The 17,917-nt window shown below is 38.2% G+C and overlaps 2 protein-coding genes across 2 annotated transcripts; both read left to right on the forward strand.

Moving 5' to 3' along the window:
• The first annotated feature begins 28 nt into the window (after nt 1–28).
• On the forward strand, nt 29–9,649 carry LOC145491863 (uncharacterized). Its single transcript, XM_081471145.1, has 7 exons — nt 29–2,234; nt 3,472–3,563; nt 4,448–4,627; nt 5,585–5,698; nt 6,387–6,455; nt 6,835–6,933; nt 7,771–9,649. The coding sequence occupies exons 1-7, from the start codon at nt 1,691–1,693 to the stop codon at nt 7,849–7,851; spliced, it is 1,179 nt and encodes a 392-aa protein (XP_081327271.1). The 5' UTR covers nt 29–1,690; the 3' UTR covers nt 7,852–9,649.
• A 1,081-nt stretch (nt 9,650–10,730) lies between these two features.
• Nucleotides 10,731–17,917, forward strand: LOC145492661 (uncharacterized). The gene is made up of 9 exons (XM_081472076.1): nt 10,731–11,331; nt 11,529–11,721; nt 13,117–13,301; nt 14,580–14,708; nt 15,026–15,111; nt 15,204–15,324; nt 15,670–15,750; nt 16,493–16,614; nt 17,235–17,917. Exons 1-9 carry the CDS (start codon nt 11,265–11,267, stop codon nt 17,358–17,360), a joined length of 1,110 nt encoding a protein of 369 aa, XP_081328202.1. The 5' UTR covers nt 10,731–11,264; the 3' UTR covers nt 17,361–17,917.

The raw sequence follows: 17,917 nt of genomic DNA on the forward strand, positions 1-17,917 counted from the left end.
AAAAAACTACTCCATTTGGTTAATATTTCATATAAACATGCTGTTGCGATTTTTTTGATCCTTGTTCAGACTGTGTTGTTATAAATAACGAAATACTCCGTGCGCCCAATAAAACAAGGCTAAGATCCACTTAATGTTGCATCAAAAGGTGATCTTATTACATGTGTCTGAATCTCGAAAATAAACATTTCAACAACAAAAAAAAAACTAAAATTGTAGTCAGTAATGGACATAATAAAAAATTATAAGACTGTAATAAAATGTCGCTGGAGCTTGTTGGTGACAGAAACTCTCAGGGGTGCAACACTTGAGTCCTTTCGTTCATAACATGGATTTTGATCAGTATCATAGTCGACAAGGCACGTGATTAACCTGATTTATCCTTTGATCTGAGGCGTGGCACTCCAAGAGGGCAACGAACATGTCGACGTGCCAGCCATTCATAAATGTATGACGTAATTCGATTGTATCGCACGTGCAGCTGTCAGCGTATCACGTGCAAGCCGTTGCCTGTTGATTCGAAGACTTCCATGAAACTCCGTCCACACTACGCTGGAGGAATCTGAAAACGCAACGTTATTTCTACGGTTAGGCCTACCGTCCAGACTAGAGTTGTACACATTATGCCGGCATTATTTTGAGCATAATAGTGAGGCAAAAGAATCGAGCATTATGCCGGAATAATAGTAAAGAAAACTGGCTGACGCAGCGGCGGATCCAGGATTTTTCAAGGGGGTGGGAGTGGGGGAGGCTTAGTTGGTACCTTAGGTTGTAGAAGCAATAAGGCTTTTGTACATTATGCTTTTATTTCCCCACTAAAATGCTCCACCTTAATGCTCCATTTTTCACACTAAAATGCTCGGTCTCATCCCAAAAAGTCACTAAAATGCTCGGTTGATGCCCATACACAGGGTTTCTTAAATTTTAATAATTTTAACGTTTTAACACAATTAACAGCTCAGGGTGCTTACAAAAAACGTATACGTAGTATAACGCAACGTTTTTAATGGTTTTAATACACCAAAAGATAATTCTCTGAATGATCTTTTAATTTGATTTGACTGTCGCTAACCTCTCCTCAGTCTCCACTCAGCTGTATTAGGGTGGCATTTTGAAATGTTTTCAATTTCAAATTAAGTCCTCATTTTCTCGTAAAAATAATTGTTATTTGATTTTATGGACGTGGAAAACAATTAATTTTCCGGGAAAATGCCACTAAAATGCTCGAATAATGCTTAATGCTTTTGCCTCACTAAAATGCTCGAAAAAATGCTAGCATAATGTACAAAAGCCTAGAAGCAATGAGGTATGCCCCCAAAATGTTTCAATTTGAGAATTTATAGAACCTGATTTTAAACTGTCACACCACAAATACTAGGAATACCACAAAGTAGAAATTACAATGAGATAACCGACCAGAATGCTTACATTCATTTCAGCAATAATATTCACAATTTATTTTAGTTTTTTTTTTAGTTTTTTTTTTTTTTGTTTTTTTTTTGGCCTTGTGACGGTTGGGTGTCTTGGGAAGGCCAAGAGAAATCTGGGCACTGGTCACTGGACTACACAGTCACACACAGCTAAGTCTAATCCAATCAAAACTCCTCTGAACACCTGTCGTGACTCTGTCGGCCTCTCGTGACTCGACTGGCGACAATACAACAGGGAAAATGTTTACTTTAGAAACAAAATGGCGGTGTTTGATGTTGGTCCCGTTTTGGAAGTTGTAACGAGTCTTCAAGGAAAATTAGAAGAAGCTATTACGAAATCTAAACTACTTCTTGAAGCTATAGAAGGCTCTCAGTCAAAATACATCGAACTGAATTCAGAATACCCTGTTCTTCGAAGCCTGAAAGGAAGACTGTCGGCAACACAAGGACCGAATGAATCTCTGTCTGCGGAGCTCGTGAAATTCAAAGTTGAACTGGAATATTTCGTGGAAGATATATTTAATGCTCACGAGAAAGTAAGGCAGGATTTTCAGCTGTGGGTGAAAAAACTGGAAAGATATGACGAAAAATCACGACGCGAAAAAGTAGAGTTCATAAAGGACCGTGAAAAGTTCTATTCCGAACGCGTCAAATATTTTGATACTCTTCGCTTAGTAACGACGGGAAAGACAAAAATAAAAGAAAACAGTGATGATAATGAAAAATCAGAAGATGGATTATTTGTAGAGGATATCGAAGAAGATGATAATGAGGAAATACATACGGATTCGAAATCAACCCTTGGTAAGTTTCAAGCTTATTGAGGAGGATTTGTCATTGTTTTGAACAGATGTGTATATTAGGGATTATTTCAGGGCCGGTGAGGGGGCGGGGGAACGGGAGTCGTCAGCTTTAAGAGGACTTTGGTAACTTAATACTGTGACAGTGAGGGTTAATATATGTGGGAAATGTACATAAGGTAAATGTCATGTTTTGCCTTGTATTAAGTGTAAATCCTGGGAGAAACGTACACTTGGAAAACATCAGAGTATCAGGTGGGATTTGAACCCACGACCCTCCGTGATCTAGTCGGATGCTCTAACCACTGAGCTACTGGAGACTCTATGGTGAGCAAGGGTCAAATTGTGGGTATTGACTGGGACGGCATCGCACAGCTCTTTCCAAGTGTACGTTTCTCCCAGAATAATGGTAAAATATTCTAAGAATGGTGAAATATTTTTTTAAAAACCTCCCATACCCCTCCCACCTCCTATTCTCTGGTTCCTGCCCCCATTCCCTCCCCCTCGCCCCCACTTTTATTAGTGTATATGGAGTACCCCTGTCCTCTCCCCTCCTCGCCCTCTTTTTTACCTCCCCTCCTTTTGTGTGGGATTTTGGGCATCACAACACTTGAAACTAAGTTTGGGTTGACTGGTTATAGCTCAATCAGAGGGATTCTTTGTTTGGTCATCCTTATATTATGGTCTGTAACAAACCCCTGTGGGGTAAGTTCTACCAGGTTTTGTCAAAGTTGTCTTCTGGATTTGGCTCTACTGTAGTTAATTGGCATCTGTCAATCAATGCACGTAATTTTTGATACTGACAGGCATTCAAACAAGAGAATATTTATTGGTTACTATAGGGGTGGCAAATAGTTCCTCATAAACCAATGGTCTTGTAAAATTAAATGAAATTTTACAGGTGGTGCAGTCTCATTTTTTTTAGCGGTTATGTTAGTCTTGCAGGCTCGATTTTTCACAAAGCTGTCTTGCAGTGTTGATTTTTAGCAAGGCCAAGAAAATGTCAAAGTGCCTGTTTGTTTGTTGTTGTTGTTGTTGTTGTTGTTGTTTTTGTAGTAAATGACGTCATAACATCGTAGAATCTGAATGTGTCAACCTTGCATTTAAAACACTTTGAAGTCTCAGTCTCAGTCAAAATGTCTACAAAAAAGGGCTAGTCTCACCTTCTCCCAAAGTCTCACATTTACCTTTGACTGCCTCAACCATTATGTAAATGCATCATTACAGTTTATTTTATTTAGAAACATGGGATGCTGCCTGTCAAACAGAACCTGAAACAACTTTAGCTGAAGAATCAGAAATCCACAAAAAACAAGACTCTAATGGAAATGAGGTTAGCTAGATAATTTATTGAGAAGCTGTCATGATACAAATTAGAGAAATGATGTATTGGTATTAAATTGATGTAACCATAGTTAATAGAAGGGAATGGTTATGAAGCCCGGGAAACATCAAAGGAGCAAAAGAATATATGAAGATTTATGTTGGAAGGTCCACGACTGTGCACAATCTTTTGTTTTGCAGTCATACACTATGCATGAATTATGTGAGTGTCTGGAAAACTTGAATAGCGAATAGCAAATAGTTGCGAATAGCGAACTGCAAATAGTCCCGAATAGCATGAATAGTGCGAATAGTCTCGAATAGTGCAAATAGTGGTGAACAGTCTCAAATAGTGGCAAATCGTAGCAAATAGGGTACCCATGCCAGTATCTCACAGTCAACCTTGCAGCAATTTTCCCCCTAAAAAGCACAGATGCTTATCAGGACAAAAGGTGTTTCTAAATGTAATTTCTCCTGTTTTAACCACTGCAAAAGGGTAAATACGTCTTTATTAGGTTATCCTTGTGTTTTCTGTTTTCTTAATGTCTGCAATGGACAGCCCTAGCCTGAGTCTGGAGAAGAAAAGGTAATAAATTCACTGAAATTCTTTTGCTTATTTGAATAATTAATTAATGCAGGATATTTGATCTAAAGCAGTAACTATTGACAACTATTCATCACTATTCGCCACTTTTCGCAACTGTTTTCCACTATTCACACTATTCCAGACTATTCGCACTGTTCAGGACTATTTGCTATTTGCTATTCACTATTCAGGTTTTCCAGACACCCTGAATTACATAATTTGGAATGTGACAATTAAATTGCTTGTAAAGATCTCAACTTTGCTTGTACAATAGGTAAGATTATTCACAAATTCCCTTTTTGTTTAAGTCTCTTTCAGTAAATGATATACAAGAGAGTTTGGGGAAAGAAAGCTATCATTTGTTGCCATGTAGGTCACAAGTCAGGTCAGCAACAGTTGGTAGACACCAGAGAGTTCTTACTGCACCCGTGTCAAAAGCTAAAGCTTTGCTTTTAACAAATCAGGGACATGCACTAAGAATGCACCAGGTAATATCAATTAATAACAAAATAAAAATAGGGAGTTAAAAAACAACAACAACGGCAACAGCAACAAGAACATCAGTAAACAAAAGGTACAATATGGAGAACAACAGCTATGTGTGTTCATTATACTTCATGGTATATTTCTCTCCCATCCTCTTCAAAACAACAATGTGAAATGGCCAAATTCTGCCTGCATTGTCTGGGAAACGTGAACCACAAATATGGCTAATCTGTTAAATTTCTATGTCGCATTTAATATTGCTGTGTTCCAGATTCAGTTTCAAGATATACAAAGTAAATGACTTTTAAGAATATCTCGAGATTCTTATTTAAAATATAAATTTTAATCTCCTAGTCAACATTGTCCTTACTATCGCCATCGTGGTTACTTAAACTCCCTTATATTACCTTGCTCTACTCCCCAAGGTATATGTAACTTACAATGTTCACTTAGCTATTTAGCTTGCAAAGGAAAAAAATAACTATAGCAAGTTTGCACCGACCGTTACCTGAAATGTAACAAGAAGAATAGGGAGACTGTAGACATCTTTGGGAAAAAGTGGACTTATTAGGCTCCTCCCCCTGTTATCACCTTGTTACTAACAGCTAGCTCCACACCTAGACCAATTGATTAAATAATAAATAATAATTATTCTTATTATTACAATCATATTTGACATTTTGAATTTATTTGGTCAAGGAAATTTCATGTTTGTGAAGGAAAAGTCAGGGAATTTTGAAGGTTATGGCTCTGGCAACCATGTTTAACTTAGTAATGTTGGACCTTGTGTCGTACAATTCAGGGGGTAATTGTGCTGAGTCTCGTAATTTCAAATTCACCTAGCGCTGCGTGCTCGTCCGATTTTGAAATTACTCACCCGATTACAACCTGAATTGTACTCAACTCTGTCCAACTACTATTACTTATAAGAAACATAGTAATAAACTTAATATTTTCAGATGCTGGTTAATGAGATTTGCAAGATGAAGGAAGAAATTCTATTCCTGAAGACTGAAAACTCAATGTTGTTCAAAAGAGCAAATGAAGCAAGCTCTGAGTTATTCTACATGAAGGTGATTTAATTGATGACTAAACTGACTGAAGGAATATCTAAGTTATGTTATCAGATACACTGTTCAGCAAGCAAAGTCCAGTATTAGATTTCAAACAGGTGTCTATACTAGTTAAAACAATAACAACATTTATTTATACCAGAAAGGAAAAAAATAATAAATTACAGTGGAACCCCATTGATCCAGTCATTAATGGGACACAAAAATCTGGCCATATTAAGGGGGTGGCCCTATTAAAGGAGTTCTTTAAATAAGAAAATGACTGACCGGGCTTTTGTTAGGGACAGAGGAAAGTGGCCGTAATAACGAGGTGGCTGTATTAATGGGGTGGCCGTAAGGCAGGGTTCCATTGTAGATTGAAGTTAAACTTTAGAATAAGGTATTAGCTGGCCTGCTTAGAACTAGCCTGTGAACACAGACATATTTCCGCTTCTCACTTGGTTTTCAGCGGATCCAAGTGACAGCCACAAATACGTCTGCATTCGCAGGCTGGCCTAGAACAACCATGGGGCTAAAAATGATTTGGCAGGTATCTATTATATTTAATTAATAAAGTAGCAATCCCATATGTATTAGTTATGCAGCAAAATGCATTAAGTAAATAAAAAATAAAGAGATTACAATAGTGAAAGAAAGGGAAAAAGCTGATGCTAATCTAATGGATTCTTCATTAAATTCCTTATCCTAGAGCAAGTTGACAGTAAACATGGCTGACAGAGATGAACTACGGAAGAAATTACAGAAGTCAAAAGAGCAGGTATTTGATGAGTCTAGCCAGTGATAAGAGGAGTATTTTTCATGTGCATGATAGCCTTGAACCACAACTGGAAAATATGCAAGGAAGTTCTTCTGCAAGACTAGTATGATTTCAGCCGTTTTCTCTCGGATATGATTAGTCAGCATTTGTTACGTCACATAACTAAATGTGAACTTGCTGTGAACTGTGGGCCAAATTGCTGCGTCTGCTAAATATATTGGCATATTTTTCTGTTAAAATTAAATGAATTTGTGTTAAAAATTAGCTTAGAATTTTCTATCAAAATCAGAGAAAAACATCTCACTGATGCAGTATAATAAGACCTTGACAAGTCAGAGGTTTATAGTAATTTCTTTGTCCACTGCTTGCTTGTCATCAGATTCAAAAGCTTGAGGGGGCATTGAGGAAACAAGCAATTGGCCTGGTGTGTAATAAGAAACAACAAAGACAGTTACAAGAGGAAATCAGATGGAGCCAGGTTGAATATGCTGTTATATTCTCTGTGAATAATCCATCACATTTGCTTATTTGCTTAAAAAGACTATAATAAAGCATCTTGTAATCTTGTGAAGATGCAGGGTTGTGTAATTTGGACAGATCAGTAACGTAGATTAGGGTAAGGTTGGCTAAATAGTGAGCTGAGGTTTGGCATGGTAATTTGACTGCCCTTGCGTGGGGGGGGGGGGGGGGGGGACTCCCATATAAAAAGAATGGGGTGCTCCTTGGAAATGTTGACAAGAACTCCCAACAGTTACCAAGATCCTGTTTTGTGGGTGTGGCCTGGATATTGTTTTACTCCTAGGAGGTACCAATTCTAAAACAACACATTATGTCTTGTTATATTTTGGGGGGCTTAAAATACCCTAAAAGATCCTGCAGTAGCTCCTGCTGTGGACCTTTTGAAGCTGAACACCCTATATGTTAGGAAGTACCAAAACTACTTTTTTTAACCCCTAAAAGGTGTGACGAGCACCCCCATCAGGGAATGGGGAGGAATAGCATGAAGTGGGACGGGAGGGGCCAGAATATCCAGAAGACGTAATTAATGCTACAGCAATAGATGTTGTTTACTTTATAATAGTCTACAGTTGGTTAATGCTCATTCTTTTTTTGATAAACATTCAAATACAAGAACCAGTGACTTGATCATTCCAAGAAAATGGACAAAACCCCAACTCTTAACTCTAAACTAACCCTAACCCCTCTTATTAGAACTAATCAAAATTTCTCCAAAATAAAACAGCCTCGGGTGAGCTGTTGTGTCCAGTAGGAGAGTGTTGTCACTGATCATGATCGATGTTTTTATATGTTTAAGATTTTTGCTGTTCCACTTCCTGACTCATCAAGTCGAGGCAGAAGCATTCCACAAGTTGGAAAGTCCACAAGAGGACGCTAAATGTCATGTTCAGACAGCGTGCCAGATACATAAACATATGAACATACTTGCTGTCGAAAACATCCATTCTTTATATCTTTATGATTGTTATTGTCTTGAGCATAATTTTATAGCCTGCATAGCAGACGTTTCCTTTCCGTTTTTCAGGAGAGGGAGGTTGAGCAAGCAAGCAAGCAACCGAGCATGACTGGGGTGGGCAAAACATGTGGAGAATTGGGGAGGGGGTAAGCAAAAAAGGAGGAAAGGGGGGTTGGGTAGTAAGAGGGGGTAAGCAAATAAAAGGATGAAAAGGGGGACTGGGATGGAAGGAATCGCCTCCTGTTGTAGCTCGTTATTTTTTTGCACTCGCACACAATTTCGTTTTCTTTGCATGTTTTCGGAAATGAATTGCTGTTATGCAGGCTAGGGTATTTGAGGTAAAATAGTAAACCTTTGACCTTTTCACTTCCCAGAAAGTGAGAAAAAAGATATAAAAAATTTAATTACAAAATACATGAACAAATGTAATTGACAGCCAAAAATTGAACCTCGGTTCATCAGTTTTTTCCAAGTATAGTCAAATGTTTCCAGTATATAATTCCTGCATGCAAAGGTTCTGTACAGTTAAATTTGACTAGGTTTTGCTAAATCTGTGAAACTGGAAATCAGTTTATTTGTTACAACTGCAATGCTTTCTTTATAACTTGCTGCACTTACGCATACATTTGTAAGACAATTTTGTTGCTCGACTTCAAACCTTAGTTAAAAATTATATGCAAGACATCTAAAAACAAAAATCATCTTTTAAAAAAATTCATTTATTTTTATCTATGTTGACGAATTATAACTATAGTCATCTATTTATTTATATGTCTATTTATATATTAATCTTTTCATTTAATATGTACTTATGTATTCGCTTATGAACGAATTAAACAGATGGGGTTCAATATTAAAACATGAATTTCGGTTGTATTGTTCGCTGGTATATTTACAGTAATGTTAGTACGAACCTGTTCACAGACGGTCTATTTTCTCTTATAATTTCGTCCAAATCGAGTACCTGTTTGATATATACGTTGGGATAGAATTCTTCCTTTTAATTCGTTGTTTTCCTTCTCCATACGTTTTTCGGCCGTTTCTATCTTCTCCCTTTGCATCAGCTGCTGTCCACTTTTTCGGCTTTTTCTCTCTCGCACTTTGTCAGCCGTTTCTTCTTTCTCCCAGCCAACCATTTCGCTCTAAAACGAGGAGGGAGGAGCGGTCTTGACGGAAATACACGAGATCGTAAAGAGCCTTTGACAACAGTTTACCGTCAATGCTATTGAAAACAAGCAGAAAGCATGACCGGTGGATGATATGGAAACTGGGTTGCCTGCTTCTTCCTTTATTCTCTTAACACCCTCGATCCTCCCCCGCCACACCTGGAGAATTTAGTCTCTTCTGCCCTCTTTTGTCTCCCCAAACCACGTAACCTGAAAACCAGGTCTTCCTCACGGGGGAGAGAGGCTCGACACAAAACGGCCTTGGATTGGTTAGTGCTTATACCCATTAACGCGAATTTTAAAATGAGACGGGATGTGTGTCCACCAAAAAAACACTTACGACGTCTTATCGAGCAATGGATGCTTGCATCGTCTCCCTGGAAGAAACTTTTGTCATCTTAAGATGATATTTAGGCCACTTCACGGATGCATGCTTGATTTGTTTATCGTTAACTGGTCTTAAAGTTTTCCAGACCAATTAGAGATTACATAAATAGCGAAAGATCAGGTTACAAATATTGACTTCATTTTCGATCACGTTCACCAAAAGTTACCCAAGCGTCTCCAGGGCTTTCAAGCAAGTGAAACCACAGGCGGCCCAAGATTTAGCTTGAGAGGATTGCGGTCATGGCAAAAAATACAGGAAGTAAGAATTATATCAAGTTCTCAATAATTATATCTCCCCTTACTTCCACAGCGTATCGCTAGAAGTCTGAATGTTTGCTTTGCTAAAACGAGGCCATTTTAGCGAGTTACCGCTTCCTAGGTTTCTCACTCCTTAGGCTTAGGAGAAGAAAACCTTATTTGGTAGCGGCAAATTGCTAGAATCGCTTCAAATCAGCAGAGGTGAATAACTTTATTTATTTTATTTCACCAGGGTAGCCCATTCAGCAACGAGGCTGGTGTCCCGCCTGGGCTCGGCATCTTTTCAGCAGCTTTTGGCGTTTGGAGCAACTTTTTGCGGTTCTAGCAACCTCGAACAAGTTTTGCCTTTCCGGGCAACTTTTGAACAAAACATAGATTTAGAGCACATAGTAAGCACGAAAAAGTCAACGATTTAAAAGAAAACTTCAATTCATGCGAATTTCTTGAATGTTTATCAAGTCGAAGTTTGAACACATAACCTGTCACTTCATAAAGTTCGGCAAGACGTCAAATGAACCATGTGTTTTGTTCCGTTAGACTTGAGAGTATCTTTAAATTTCGCGCTACTCTTTGAAGCTAAGTCTCAAGGTATAGTATTTTTCTTGAACGATGTTCGCCATTATTGCGAAGAACGAAAAATAAAGCTTTTAACTAACGTTTATATGAAAATATCTAGAAATTTAGGTGGCAAGCTTTGGATTTTTGGCAATTCTTTGGCAACTTTTTGGCATTTCATTGAGCAACTTTCCAGCATTTTACGAATACAATCGAGACGGGCCTATTCATAGAGGCCCTAGGTAATAAAGATACATGTTCAATTTATAAAATCTTAAAATGACGCCAAAATAACGCGTTTATTTTTCTTTAAAATTAAGCACAATTTAAAAAACTTTAAAAGTAGAGAAAACATAATAAAAACTCTTACGAACGTTTAAAAGGCTAAAATGTGCAAATATAATAAAAAAAATTGTAAATTTCTAAGGAAAAAAATTACAAATAACTGCTTAACTATCAAATCTCTAAATTGCGAACAGACAAAAAAAGAAATGCACTGGGGAGGCCATCAAAATCTTCAGGTGCTTCACAAGACAGCTTTGAAACGACAGATTTTTTATGGTAACGTGCCGTAATGTTGATCTTGGTCTCCGGATGCGAGCGATACTGGGGAGAGTACAAAATGCGGTAACAGCCGTAACAGCCCACCACCACCCCTACCCTTCCCCTACCCACGGTTATTTTGTACTCTCCCCAGTTTCGCTCGCATCAAGAGACCAAGATGGCGGTCCGTCGAACTCACAAAGCAGCTAAATACAGGAATTGCACCACACTTAAGTGTTCTCCGGTTAGCCTAAATATCACTTTCGTTAGCCTAAACAGTAGTCCGTGATAGGCCGGTTAGCCTGAGTAGCGTTTCGGTTAGCTTAAGTTAGCGCTGACTCGGGAGTGGTTAGCTCTTTAATAGGGTGCAATTCCAGTATTAATTTAGCTGCGCGTTCGAGCTCAACGATCTACATCTACGACCGCATGGAAATGTATAGGGGACAGTCAGTGCTCGTGACGTCACTGATATCGATTGTATTTGCATGCAGGTGTATGTACTGATCAAAATTTATAGTCTTCGGTCAGCCAAAGCGACCTATTGTGAACAATTGTCAGCACAGTGAGAAGTGACGATTATCACTTTATCTAGCAGTGTCGTAGAATCGAAAGCAAACACTCCTTGTCTTCGATTTCATAAGGACATTTACAAGAAAGAAAGTTTAATTATGTCTCGCGTTTTGGTGACAGGTGCTTCGGGTTTTCTCGCGAGTCATGTTGTGCGGCAATTGCTTGAAGCCGGAGAATACAGGGTTCGTGGAACTGTCAGGAGTCTTGCAAATGAGACGAAAGTGGTACCTTTGAGACGTCTGTGTCCTGAAAACGCACAATATGAGCTGGAACTGGTCGAAGCAGACTTGATGAACAAGGCATCTTGGCAAGAGTACGTGAGCTAAAATTGTAACTATTACATAATACGGTGACAGCTTTAGTGGTATCTGGGTATTTCAGATTTATTTGTATTCAGTGTACATCTATGCAGCCTGACCCTGGTAGATTTCTTGCTAAAAAAAAATTGTTGCCTGAGTGGGGAAGGAATTTGAAAGCAGTGAGCTGTGTGAATTATCGATTGACAGAAATTGAACCTTACTTAACCAAAAAAAACCATCTTAGTCTCACCATGTATTTTACTATGCAGACTACAAACAAAATGTATCAATCTTCTACTATATTAGGTATACCCCTAAACTATAGCTTATTTAGCAGCTCTTAGTGCATAGCTTGATATGTACATTCCATTTGCATCTGGAAAAAGGAACTAAAAACTTCTGGGGGTGGTCAACCATTTCTTGGATGGGAGGGGGTCAAAATTTTATGACTTTAATGAGTAGATCTTCACAAGACAATTTTCATGGCAAAAATTCTTAGAAATCTATCAAATATTCACAAAGTTATGACCTTGTGTGCCAATTTGCACTCTTAGGGGGTAAAGGGTAGGGTCAGGGTTTGAGACCCTTCACAGGGAGGGGGAGCTTTAACCTTTGAATAATTGTGAGGATGAAAGTATGAAAGATAGCTTTTTTTCTGTGGTAAAGAATTTAAACCAGGAAATTCCTAGGTGGCACCATGTCAGTCCATGGATCTTTCACTCCAGGGATCCAGAACAGTTTTTTACTTACATCGTCTATGTAGGCACCTTGCAGAACGTGTAAAAGAAGGTACAGCAAGAAAAGGCTCTGCTTGCAGGGTGCTATGTGTGAGGGTGTGGACATAAATGAAATTGCAAGAAGTGTTTTTCACCCTCCTTGAGTGTTCTTTAAATTCTCAAGTGTTAACATAATTCAACAAATAATGCAGCAGAGCAAGTTCAGAATTTCCCTTATATAATGCTAGAGAAATCATGCACATGGTCAAGCTTAATATTGTCATGACTGCCCCACGGATTATAATTCAGTTAGGTATTTATGCCACTCAGTGGCTCCCTGGAATGGCCAAAATGTTAATTGACTTTACTTAGGTCTTCCCAATAAGCTAATCTATTCATCTCTGTAAACAGCATCTGCTGAACTATTCTGGCCATTATTAGTAAAGTTTAGGCTCCCAGCATGTAGTATCAAGCCACTAATTAATTCAACTCCTAAAAGTTATGACAATCACTCTTGTCACTTTTTTGATTGCCATATGTAGGAGTAATATCATGGGTTCAGGTCTTCAGTGACAGGAGATGGAAGAAACCACGGGTAGAAAGCTATTAAGAGACTGACCTTATTTTAGCCATATACTGTCTTGTAAAACATAAATTATAGTATTTAGTTTGTCTTTTCTTCTTCTTATTAAGGGCTGTCAGAGACTGCACCTATGTAATTCATGTGGCTTCCCCCTTCCCGGCCGAAAATCCAAGAGATGAGATGGAGGTTATAGGACCCGCAGTGGAAGGAACTAAAAATGTACTTGAAGCTTGTGCCAAGACCAAGGGTGGTGTTAAAAGAGTTGTGTTGACTAGCTCTGTGGCTGCAATTTATGGTAAGATTGTAACTCACAGATCATTGTCCAGACCTCAAGCTCAAAGCCCAGGCTTATGCAATGGCAACAATAAATATCATGATGTCAACATGTAGTTACAATGAAATTTACAATTTCATTATTGTTAAAAAGAACAATTTGCTTACAGTAGATGGGAAATGCACTTGTCACCTGGAGAGTGTGCAATCATTACCACCCCCGCCCCGCCCGATCCACCCTCTCCCCCCATCTGCCCTCTCTCCCATCCGCCCTTCCTCAACCACTTCAAGCCCAGTTAGTGTAAACAACTATTGTACTTAGGTTATATATAATTAGGCAGGTTCATATCAGCTGCATTGTTGCCATGGTTAATGAACTATATGTCAAATAAGGTATGTATGTAATCACTTTTATCCTTGGCTACTAGGGGAGGTGAATGGTAAATGTCAATCATGAGACTTCGCAAGAACACAAGACTGAAGCGTTTTTCTTCGTGAGCCTGAGACAATTTGACTTTTTAAAATTGTGAGCCTGAGACTTCATTGAAGCATTATTTTTATATGCAAGTGAGAGACATCCAGACTCTAACAGTACATGGATCCAGGCATCATTTATAAAAACAAACAAACAAATTAAGGCTTCGCATTATTATTATTATTATAAGTCCTTAAAGTCTTGCCGCTTTTAACTTATGGTGCCGAGTTCAATCTGTGAACCAAGGGCATTCATAAGTCTGCTGGATTACTTGATGGATAGAGTCCTCCTAAGTATGTGAGCAGTTCCAAGGAGGACGGTCTTCTGTAGCTCTGTTATTCTAATATCATTATTATTGTTATTATTATTATTATTATTATTATTATTATTAATAGTTTATTTCTTTTACTTACTTTTACCTTGTATATACCTTATTTATAAAAAAAAAAAGTAGTAGTAGTAGTAGTATTAGCATTAGTTGTAGTAACCATGATATCATGACATATATGATATGACGATGATGATAATAAATCATTATTATTATTATTATTATTTTGATATTATTATTACTATTATAATTACCGAAAACTTAAGGAACAACAGAATTTCTGAATTTTTTACCAGATACATGTAAGATTCAAGTTTGTATGAAAAGTGCTCAATAAAGTTTGCTATTATTTTTAAAAAAAAAATTATTATTATTATTATTATTATTGTTATTATTGTTATTATTAAATGTGCAAAAGTACTGGTTCTAATCTTTTAATTCCTTAAGTATCTGCAGACAACTCTCCCCATGTTATGTGGTAAATATTGTATCTGCAGGTGGAAGAATTGATGAAGGAAAAGTGTTCACTGAGGAAGACTGGTCCTCAGAGGACGGGAGCACTCCCTATGAAAAAAGCAAAGCTCGTGCTGAGAGAGCAGCATGGGAACTAGTCAAAAACTTGCCAGGTATTTCAGTTTTTAAATTCTTGTTGCAGGTTTGCACATACAAGTCATAATTATAATTAATTAAGACTTGTATGTTCAAACATGCAATAAGGATGCAGATAATAATTATTATTATCTCCATCCATTTCCACCTTTTCCCTATTAAAAGTTCTGGTCCTTTCATTACTTCGAAGGCGTCAAATGGGAGCAAAAAGCCTCGGAGCTCCCCTATCAACCTCTCCCAACATTTTCTAGCACAAGTTTGGCAGAATGGGAACATGGAATTGATATTTTTCTTTGTGTAACATAATGTTGAGACACCATACGTTTGTTTGTAGATGATGAGAAGTTTGAACTGTGTGTTATCTGTCCTGGATTTATCCTGGGACCTGTACTTCAGGGATCAACCTGCACTAGCATGGAGGTACTTGATTTATTAACTCTGACCAGTCATGCATATGTGAGATATTTTTCACTACCAAATGATATTTTACATCTTGGTGCGATTTTTCTCAGTTTCACAGACGTCTTCTTCAACGAGAAGTACCAATGGTTCCAAAGGTATGCTTTGCAATGTGTGACGTCAGAGATGTTGCTGGAGCACATATAAAGGCAATGATGTCACCAAAAGCTCCTGGTAAGAAATAGAACATGAATATGAGTCCCGGGTGGGGGCAGTCTCCCATATGAAAAGGTCCGGGATACTCGTCATTTCACTTAGGTTTGTAAATCAATGACTTTGGTCTCGCTTAAAGCGTTCAGGACGAAAAGCCACTATTTTTAGGTGTCAAAGTATCTTTTAGGGTGCACTCCAAGAGATAACAGTTCAAAAACACTTACATTATGGGAGTCCCACCCCCTGGGATATGAGTGTTTATGACGTCGCTGACTTTTGAAAAACACTATTTTTGAATTTTCCCCGCAGATTTCCTTTACCATCTGCCTTTCTCTTGTATATCTATGCATTTATCTTGTTTTCTAGGTAACAGGTATATCACGACCACTGAATCAATGTGGGCACCTGAAATGGCTAAAATCTTGGAGGAAGAGTTTAAGCCACTTGGTAAGATAATATTAGTGGGTGTGAAAATATGATTGTTATGTCAGGTTGTCACTCAAATGCCCCCTTGTTAGGGTATTGAGCTAAAAAAATATGACACAAGGTAAGACATTATATGTAAGAATTGGTGCCTCTCAGGGGAGAAAAAATTTCAAGCCATACCCACAAGGCAGGTTCTTAGTACCTCTAAGGGGTTCTTTTCAAAATTTCCAACAAGCACCCTCACCTTTTTTATATGGAGTACCCCATGGGTCAAATGCACAGTCACATCTTTGCATTTGAGACTGGTGTTTGGGTTATGTCACACATTCTGTAGTCTCTCAATTCTGATGATGCTGGCACTAGACTTTCAATGTGAAAAGTTTATAATTGTCAGTCAGTCACCTGTGATACAAATGTATCCTAACAATATAATCTACATCCTTGCAAATTACAACTATTAGTTCTTAAAAAATTAGAACCTCTGCTAGATGAAAAAAAAAAAAACGGTTGTGGCCAAAAAATATATGGAAAAGTATTCCTCATCTAATGCAGCAGCACGGAACGCCGAATAAAGGTTACAGAATAAATCAACTACAACATTTTGCAATCACTTGTACAAGCTGTTTAAGCAAAATTTTAATTAAAAAGAAAAGGAAGTGACCAGGTGGTGATCTCACGGACCTAAATATCCAGTGGAGATCTAGGAGAGTTCACATCTTCAATTAAAGGCCCAAATGACTGGCAAAATGTTCCTCTCTATCAGGATATAATGTACCAACAAGAATTGCCCCCAAGTTTGGGCTGAGAGTGCTGGCATTGTTTGATGGTTCGGTGAAGATGATTCTGCCTGCTGTCGGCAAGGAACTCAAGACGGATAATTCCAAGGTAATGCCTCAATTAATAATGCCAGGACCCACTTATCCAGCTATCGGCCTCGGGAGTATAAATATAATATAAATATATAATCTACGTTAACTATATGTCTATAACAACTTACTGATTACGTAAAATGCGGTCAAGTTGTCACTCACCCTAGCCATGCCAGAAACGCCTGTATATTTGGCATGAAGCACATAGCATTGTGCTCAGCGCGTCCAGTTCCTAACTGCTGCTGTTTCGGGAGTAATGCAACTATGTTATTTGTGATTTGGGTTCGGGATTTCGGAACGCTGTATCGGGAACTTTGAAGTTGTTCTCGACTCAGCTCGGCTCGGCTCGGCTCGGCTCGGCTCGGCTTGGTTCGGCTTGGCTTGCTTCTTTATCGTACCACACTTGGGCCTCACTAAATAACGATCTCAAATCTAACGCTTTTTTTTTAATTTATCGTAACTATCCCATCTTTCATTTAGACTCCCATGATTTAGTCCATCTGATTCCCTAGCTCCCTTACCATAAATTGCAGCACAAGAACTTGTCCACACAACTCCATAATGTTCAGATCGTACCCCACTTGAGCTTTGCTAAATAACTATTACAATGTGACGAGACTTTTTCTTAAATTGAAGGTCAAAGAAGATCTGGACTACAAACCCACAGAGTTAAAGGTCACCATAATAGATATGGCCTATAGTCTTATTGATGCTGGTTTCGTCAAGAAGACTGCAAGATACCAGAAAGCAAAAGATAACTAGGAATTTGAGTAATTTGGGATCACAATGTTATTTTGTTTCGACTTTGTACTGGCTGGAACTGGTGCTGTGGAAGTGTAGCTCGCTCTTTCAGAAGGCGGAGTTATTATCGTCCCTAAATTAAATTTCGTCATTCGTTATTTTATAATGACTTAGTGGTTAACAGCTTATCAGAGAGCTTAAACAAACCACAACGGCAACGGGAACATCACCAAACAAAAGGTTTAATGAGCAAAACAATAGCTGTGCACGTGCGTTATAAATTTTTGTTCATTTCTTTGCAGTCCTCTGCAAAACAACAACGTGAAATGACTAAGTTCTGCGTATTTTGGAGAACGCGAGCGACGGCGCCTTATGTTTCGTATTGTTTACGTACTTAGCTTGAGCACGTTCTGAGACCAATAGGCGCACTGAACGGATCTAGACAATTGCGAAATTCGGAGATAAAATTCATTTTTTGCTAGGCGTTATTCTCGGGGTCAACGTCGCTAAAACAAACTTGAGCAACTACGTCTAGTAAAAGATGAATTTATATCTTATCTTCTAATTTCACAGATGTC

Source organism: Orbicella franksi, chromosome 7 (genome assembly GCF_964199315.1).
Source record: "Orbicella franksi chromosome 7, jaOrbFran1.1, whole genome shotgun sequence".
In the NCBI taxonomy this organism is placed as follows: domain Eukaryota; kingdom Metazoa; phylum Cnidaria; class Anthozoa; order Scleractinia; family Merulinidae; genus Orbicella; species Orbicella franksi.